At 31.2% G+C, this 8,299-nt stretch overlaps 1 protein-coding gene across 2 annotated transcripts; it reads left to right on the top strand.

Annotated features, from left to right (window-relative positions):
• The first annotated feature begins 4,083 nt into the window (after positions 1 to 4,083).
• On the top strand, positions 4,084 to 7,561 carry LOC21386638 (probable protein phosphatase 2C 10). Of its 2 annotated transcripts, none has more exons than XM_024161279.1 (6): positions 4,084 to 4,264; positions 4,522 to 4,606; positions 5,341 to 5,562; positions 5,672 to 5,948; positions 6,970 to 7,124; positions 7,292 to 7,561. In XM_024161279.1, exons 2-6 carry the CDS (start codon positions 4,568 to 4,570, stop codon positions 7,430 to 7,432), a joined length of 834 nt encoding a protein of 277 aa, XP_024017047.1. In that variant the 5' UTR covers positions 4,084 to 4,264; positions 4,522 to 4,567; the 3' UTR covers positions 7,433 to 7,561. The 2 variants fall into 2 exon arrangements, with proteins under 2 accessions (XP_024017047.1, XP_010089877.2); XM_010091575.2 differs by having other exon boundaries at positions 4,458 to 4,606.
• The last annotated feature ends 738 nt before the right edge of the window (positions 7,562 to 8,299 follow it).

Here is an 8,299-nt window from a genome sequence, read left to right as displayed (position 1 = left end):
GAAGAGGGGGTGGCGGGCAGTCGGAGGAGATGGTGGCGAGCCGTCGGAGAAAATGGTGGCGGGCAGTCAGAGAAGATGGTGGCGGTCCAATGGCTGTTTGCACTCTCCCCTCTTCTGTGAGTGAGAAAAGGAAAAGAAGAAAATGAAAACGGTATTATACCGTTTTCAGTTTTTCACAAAAAGACAAAAACGTTTTTGTTTTTGCTTTTCAAAAAATTTTACGCCAAACGCATTTTTAGATTGAGTTTTCATTTTTTAACTTTAAAAAACGTAAAAAATGAAAATAAAAACAAAAACAAACGGGGTCATTAACTCGTTGATGTTGGGTGATAATGACAAGACACATTTTTGTCCAATGTAACAACTCTATATTGGACTAACCTCCACATAAAAAGATTTTTTAAAAGAAAAATTCATCGTAAAAAGTAAAAAGAAAAAATACACTATATACTTCGTGTTTAAACAAAATGTCAGGTTTGGCTATGATATCATCATACAAATATCTGAAAAAAAAAAAAAAAAAAAAAAAAAAAAAAAAGAGAGTCTAAAAGTATCACTTTAATTTTTTAAAATATGAAAATTACCCTCACTAATATGTATTAAATATTATTGAAATTGATTCTAAAGTAAGAAATTGAAGATAATATAAAATAAAAGAGTTTCTTTAATAATTTTTTAAAAAATGAAGTACAGGTAGTTTGTTATTTTTAACCGCTAAATTTATATAAAAAAATTTATTTTGTATATATTTTTTAAACTGATGTGATTTTGATTACCGGTGGTAGTTTATCTTTTAAGACTTACTAGAGAAGCTGTCATAAAATAAAAGGAAAACCCAAAAGCCGAGTTTACAAGATGCTGCTATCGTGGGCTAAGGCAAGAGTGTGCAACGACTTACATTGTGAGTGTGGGAGAGGCGGACCAAATCGGCATTGAGGAAGGATGGGGCGACAAAATGACATCGGGAAATAAGGAGTGAGTCTTAGCAAAGTCTAAAAAAAAAAAAAAAAAAAAAAAAAAAAGAGACAAGATTATTGGTTGAAATGTTTTCATTTTTTTATTATTTTTTACATGTTATTTTAGTTAAAAAAATTTATAAATTAATGTTTAGAACGATACATGATACAAAATATTGAGAGTGATTTGAATATTTTTTTTTTTAAATTAAACGAAGTTACTTTTAGTTTGCTTTTAGAAAATAAAATACAACATTTTTATATATTTGTACAAAACAAGCCATAAATATGATATTTCGACTAAACATAAGAGCATTTAGGATATTTTATTCAAAGTAAAATCAGTAATGTTTTATCACCGCCATCCACTTAAAGAATAATTTAAAGTGAATATATTATCTTTAACAATAGTGCGTGTAAGGTTTAAACAAATTTTAAAAAATAAATTAACTGTGAATTGTCTTTGCGGATCACTTTTGTGGAGCTGGGCATGTTCTATGTACCAAGACAAGCCAGACATTCGGTCAATCAAGGATTGTTGGTTCGTGGTCAACAATATTATGAGATAGTAATGGATTATCAACTTTATAGAGATTGCAATCTTTTACAGTCGGAAAACTTACTGCGACTTTGAAAATTGAAGATCTACACTATCTATACACACACCATATAATACTATGTTGAATGGCAATGTAAAACTACTAACAACTATTTAATACTTCACTTTTAATGTAAATAATTGCTTGTTTTGTTCCCGAACTAAAATACACTATTAACCATCATATTGTTGTAGTTAGGTGAGACTTCTTTCTCGCAAAAATAAAAGCAATTAGGAGGAGAATTTGCAAGGTCAAAGGTTCAAATCACATGGCAATCTTCACAGTCAAACTTCCGTTGTTTCTTTTTTGTCCGAAAAACTTTCATTGCTTTATTTGCAAGGGTAATTCTTGAGTAAGACATGTACTTTTATAATTACCGATGTATTGATGTTTTAACTATTGGATTGAGACTTTAATAATTTGATCTAATAATATTTATATTAAAAATTTATAGCGTGCTACATATAATTACAATAACTACAAATTAAACCATTAAAAAAATAATCCAACAGTTAAAATAATAATAACTACTGATAGTAAAAAAAATAGATCTTATCAGATAAATTTTCTATTTGTGTTTTATTCCCTGCATATTAAAGAGAAGTATGTAGCTAAAACTTTATGTTTTATTCCCCTTAGAAAACCTTTAGTTAAAGTTGATTTTTTGTGTAAATTTAATATATATACTCCAATTAAAAGTAAGTAATTCAAAACTATTAGTAAAATATACGTTTTGTATTCTAAGAAAAAAAAATTTTGTTTTTAGTTAGCAAAAATATCATTATTTGCTATTCTTAATATATATATATATATATGGAGCTATCCAGTAAGATACAAAAACACTATACTAATATATTTTTGTTTTGAATTGTTAAATTTGTTTGAAAAAAATATCAATTTTGCATGTGTTTTTATTTTTTATGAGATTTTAACCATATATATTATTAACGAATATTGCGTTACATAACTTTATTGCAAAAGGCTAAAAGGAAAAGGGAATTGATATGAATTGTTATTTTAACAGTTAGATTCATTATTTAATAATTCTCTCATATTTATAAGGGATTATTTTCAATAGGTCATTCTATCGATATGATTAGTTTTTTAATTGTTAGATATGGTCAAAATTAAATGAGATTAAAAAAGTATACAGAACAAATAGTTTTTTATATGGATCTAATGGCTAAAAACGACTAAAAATGAAACTACCGGTAATTTTATTTTTCTAGTCCTACGAGAAAAACTCCCTATTCTTAAATCAAATCGTTAAAAACTAATTTAACAACTAAAATAATACCCTTGTTTGGTTCGCTAGTTTATTGATTTGAACTTTTTGATTCGAACAGAAAAATTCAAATTGTGTGGTTTAAATTGTAGTTTAAATTGACGTTTGCATGTGTAGTTAAAGTTTTAATTTGAAAATAGAATAAAATTTAAATTTGTGTTTGGTTGGTGTGAAAAGCAGAGAGAGTAGACACTTTTTATTGTTAAAAAAATGGTTTAAACTGTTTAACTCAGTTTAAATAGCAAATATAATTTAAACTGTATGTTTACTAAACATCAATTCAAACTGTATTTTTTATTTAAATTGAATTGAACTGAATTAAACTAGTTAAATAAATTGAGATAATAGGGCATGTTCTTTTGTCCAAAAAACTCAAAAAAAGACAACTCAAGTTTCAACTTTATTCAAATTCACATTCTTTTAAGTTTCAACTTTATTCAATTTTATTCAATTTTATTCAAGTTCTAACTTTAACTCAAATTATAACTCAAATTCAACTTAAAAATTACATTTAAATTACACTCTAAAAGAATAACCCATAATTTCTACTGATATAGTTATAAAATGGCAGTTTCTTACCATAAAAAAAAAAAAAAAAAAAAAAAAAAAATGGTTTTTTTACCAAAAAAAAAAAAAAAAAAAAAAAAAAAAAAAAAAAAAGAGTTCACTTTTTGGATGGGAAGAGAAGAAAGAAGCCCGTCTTACGAAATCCGACGAGGTTAAAACAGAATTTAAGGCATCGAGAAAGTGAGAGAAGTTAGAAAACAAAAGTAGTTCTGACTGATTCCATGTCTTGGCACAGTTGTGGCAGTGCAAGTGTGCAACCCCGTGATAATAGCAAAAACAAAACAAAACAGCCAAAACAAATACAGAAACAGAAGACCAGACTAAAAACAAAATAGTACAAATCTACAAAAGTCAACAGCAAAGAATAAGTCTTGCTTTCTTTTTTCACTTTATATATTTATTTATTTATGACGTACATAATATGTAATTTAGCCACGACTCTCCCTTACTCTGCCCCAAAAAAACAAAAGAAAAAAAGGGTTTCTTATCATCAGCATACGAAGAGAGAATTAAGCACTAGCAAAAGAAAAAAAAGAAAAAAAACTTCTTCAAGTCCTCCATTTCGTCCCATAAACATTTTTTTTCTTCTTTTATTATTGTCATCTTCTCTTTTTTCCTTTAATAAAAGGTTCAATTGTTCTTCTTCCTTTTTCCTTCTTTTTGTTTTTGTTTTTGTTTTTGTTTATTCATTGTCACTTTCGTTCCTTTTCTCTCATATTCAATTGCTTGTGAGAATTCCTATAAATAAGGAGGAGGTAGGAGAAGGAGAGAGCGTGAGCGTCACGGCCGAATTAAAATAATATAAAAGGGACCAAAAAAAAAAAGAAAAACCCATTTTCGTAGGTTCAATTGGATGGGTAAGAGCAACTCCTTGGACACCCAATTCCTGTTCTTACTCGTTTTTGACTTTTTCTCTTGGTGGCTGGCTTAGGCTATATGGGGTTTTAGGGTTGTGTTAGTTTACAACTTACAAGGGTTTTTATTTGTTTGTTTGTTTGTTTAATTTATTTATTATTATTTCACGTTATTGATTAGGTTTTGATGGTGCAGTTTGTGAAATTCGGGAAGGTTTGTGATATTTGGAGGTGGGTTTTGGTTTTTGGAATTTGGACAGGATGTTGAGAAATTAGGCTGAACAAATTTTCTAGACTTGAAGAGTTATGGATTGGTTTTGCTGTTTTAATACTTCCTACTCCCAGGTAATCTTCATTTTTCTCTTCTTCTGTATTTATTTTTGTCTTTGTTTTGATTCTTTATTTTCTAAATCTCATGTTCTTTGGTAAAGGCATGGTTTTTCAACTACTTTTACAGAATATTTTTGCTCAATTCATGGACTTATGTTTAACCCGTTCTATTAGTTTAGCTTAATTGATATAAGTTCCATTGTAATGCTCATATTTGAACTTTTATTTATTTACTTTTTCAGAAAAAGAAAAGAATTTTGGGATCTTTCTTCTCTGTTCTTGTAGGAGAATATGAAGCCGATGTTTTATATGCATATCTTTATGTGTTGTTCTTTTGCTTGTTCAATTTGTTAGATGATTTTTACGAGGATGTTAGAGCCTAATTCTGCTCTTCTTGTCTTGACTGTTAATTTTCTAAAAGTTAGGTAGATTTCTATCAACACTATTATACTATAGAATAAGGGTGAGTGAATCTCAAAATTGAGGCCAAGAAAGTGTCTACTGGAATTTGAACTCTTTGCTTCGTTGCAGTCAGATTGAATGTACTTGAGTGGGTAATACAAGACGGGATATCTAAATTTCCTCTTGGTTTCTTTGAATGCTGCTTTTTTGAAGTACCATTTTAAGTAGAGTTTCTTCTTCACAATTTCTTCATCCTTCCGAGCCAAAATTAACGAATTGAAACTACTTATCCTTTTGTAATCCAAGGTTGAGGGTTTTTATTATTCTTAATTTTGGCCTATTTATAGTCATCGAGCTCTGGGAAGGGAAAAAACCATGAAGGGCTAATCAAGTATGGTTTCAGCCTGATAAAAGGGAAAGCTAATCATCCAATGGAGGATTATCATGTTGCTAAGTTTGTTAAGATCCAAGGGCATGAACTCGGGCTTTTTGCTATTTATGATGGGCATTTGGGAGATAGCGTGCCTTCTTACCTGCAGAAGCATTTGTTTCAGAATATCTTAAAGGAGGTTAGATGTTTGCTTTGAATCTTATTTCCGTTGGTTATATATATAGTCGTGGACAAGTTGCAAAACCAAGTCTAGAAGAAATTTACACTTATCCATTTATGCCTTCCAGGAGGAGTTTTGGGTTGATCCGAACAGATCCATCTCTAAAGCCTATGAGAGGACAGACCAGGCAATACTTTCACATAGTTCTGACTTGGGGCGAGGTGGGTCTACTGCTGTAACTGCAATTTTGATAAATGGTCAACGGTTATGGGTGGCAAATGTCGGAGATTCACGAGCTGTTCTTTCACGAGGGGGTCAGGCAGTTCAGATGTCAACAGATCACGAGCCTAATACTGAACGAGGTAGCATTGAGAACAGAGGTGGCTTCGTCTCGAATATGCCAGGTTGGAAACCTCTATTTTGAATATTCATTACGTAAATGACATTCAACTCACCTGAAACTTATATTCTACATCTATGTGAATGATTGGTCAATTTCTGATAACTTAATTGGGTTACAACTATTAAAGCCATTCGTGGGGTTTCCACGTGCACTGTATTTATGAAACACCTGAAGTAGGATTTGAGCCTAGAATCAGTTGAGATTTTATTGTTCTTTTGTTTTTTGCTTGAAAACTTCTTGTAAGATCGTTGAGTAGTAGATATATCAGCTTATTCAAAATGTTGGGAATAATCTATTAAGATATTTGTATTTCTGCTTATTAGGAATTTAGTGCTTTAAGTCCATTGTCCTGGTGTAAGAATCATCTTTGTTGCCAGCGATTGTGCTTTGATTTCTCTGCTTTAATTATGTAGATCAGATATGATATTATTATGTTAATCTGCTAAGGAAAATAGGGTGATTTTGTTCTTTTGATATAATCTTAGCGTACGACACTTAATCTAGGATGGATACATGAAGTTTCCCTCACAAAGTCGTGGATAAATGGATTATGGATTGCAGCTTGTTTCAGTTGTGATTTTGCTTTTCTATCCCTTCAATAGTGCAACCCAGTTCTTCAGTTCTCATTTTTAACACCATTGTCCATCCTTTCCTTTTGTGCTTTTGTAATACTTTAGTTATCTAGTCATCAAAACAGAAAATTAAGGGCCTGAAAGCAAGAAGTATAGTCAACATTCACAAACTCAGAAGGTACTTGTTGAACGGCCTTAATAGTTGATACACTCTTGTCATCACTTAATGAATCACAACGATGCCTTGCCTTACATAGGGATTGCTTCTATGATAACTTCATAGTTATTTTGCATGATACATAAATATTGATCTTATATGAAGTGGATATTCTTATCCATAAAGAAAAGGTAACGATAGGTATGCGTCATGCATTTATAGGATGGCGGCTGAGCTAGTATTAGGTCACTGTCATACTTAAACTGACATCATGTGCACCTTTTCAACATCAGGAGATGTTCCTAGAGTCAACGGACAACTGGCAGTTTCTCGTGCTTTCGGGGACAAGAGCCTTAAATCGCATTTGCGATCGGACCCTGACATACAAGATTCTAATGTTGACACCAATACAGATATTCTTATACTTGCAAGCGACGGTCTGTGGAAGGTGAATCATTTTACCAGTGAAACCTATGTCCAGGATTCTGTATTAATTTCACCTTTGTTTAATTTAACCCCCACTGCAAGTGGGAACAATACGGTTCACTTGCACAAAAGAGAACGAAAACTCCCTTAAAAGCTGCTTCTTTCTTTGCTTTATGTGAATTCAAACAGGTCATCGCTAATCAAGAGGCAGTCGATATTGCTCGAAAGGCAAAAGACCCGTTGAAGGCGGCCAAACAATTAACAGCTGAAGCAGTGAAAAGAGATAGTAAAGACGATATCTCTTGCGTTGTTGTTAGATTTAGGGGATGATATATTTGAATGGTATTGCCTTAATAAGGGGATTAGGCGAACGACTTGATGCTGCAGAATCCAATTTGTTAAAGGAAAGGAAAAGGTTAAAGAAAGAAACGAGAAGAGGAAAAAAAAAAAAAAAAAAAAGAGTGATTACCTGATTGTAAATTTAATTTCTTTATGGTGTTATGATGTTAATATTGTTTGAATTCTTTCAGATAGTGATTTAGGTTCTGGTGTATATTATTATTATGATTATTAGTATTGTTATTATTTTGATTTACTTTGCACAAAAAGGCCACATGGCAAGTGGCTACGTTGATGTAGAAACTAGAATGTGTTAATCGAGTGTGATTGGAGAAATACATTTGTTGTGCCTGCACATTGCATCAGGTTTCAGTATGAAGAATAAGCGTTAGCTTTTTTTCAGGGGATTTTGTACGAGAGACCCAACATACGTTGCCATTGCGCGAATAATACAGTTTGGTCTTTGGAAGGCAATTCTTTGTAGCTATCTAGCTTTGTTTTATGAGCTTGAGTATGATCGTTTCCTTTAAAAACATTCTTAACAAACTTGAACACAGGTAACAGAAAAGGACTCTATTCTCTTTCTTTCGTCCCATTTAGAGCTTAAAGAGTATCGTATTTTGCAAAGGGGATGGAGATCTGAACAAAATTTGTGATCATTTAACACTTCGGAGATTAGTGACTTGCAAAGCACAATAATAAGAAATATATTTTAGGATTAATTGAAAAAATTCCCTTACACTATGACTTTTGTAACATGTTATCCCTGATTTCTAAAATGTAATATTATTTTAAATATTAGTTGTCCTTGAATAACTTAGTGCATAATAACTTTTACAACCCTCCTAGATAATTTAT

This window comes from Morus notabilis, unplaced genomic scaffold, assembly GCF_000414095.1.
Source record: "Morus notabilis unplaced genomic scaffold, ASM41409v2 Scaffold1842, whole genome shotgun sequence".
In the NCBI taxonomy this organism is placed as follows: Eukaryota; Viridiplantae; Streptophyta; class Magnoliopsida; order Rosales; family Moraceae; genus Morus; species Morus notabilis.
The sequence above is the reverse complement of the archived record's forward strand: the minus strand, read 5'-3'. Positions and strand labels throughout refer to the sequence as shown.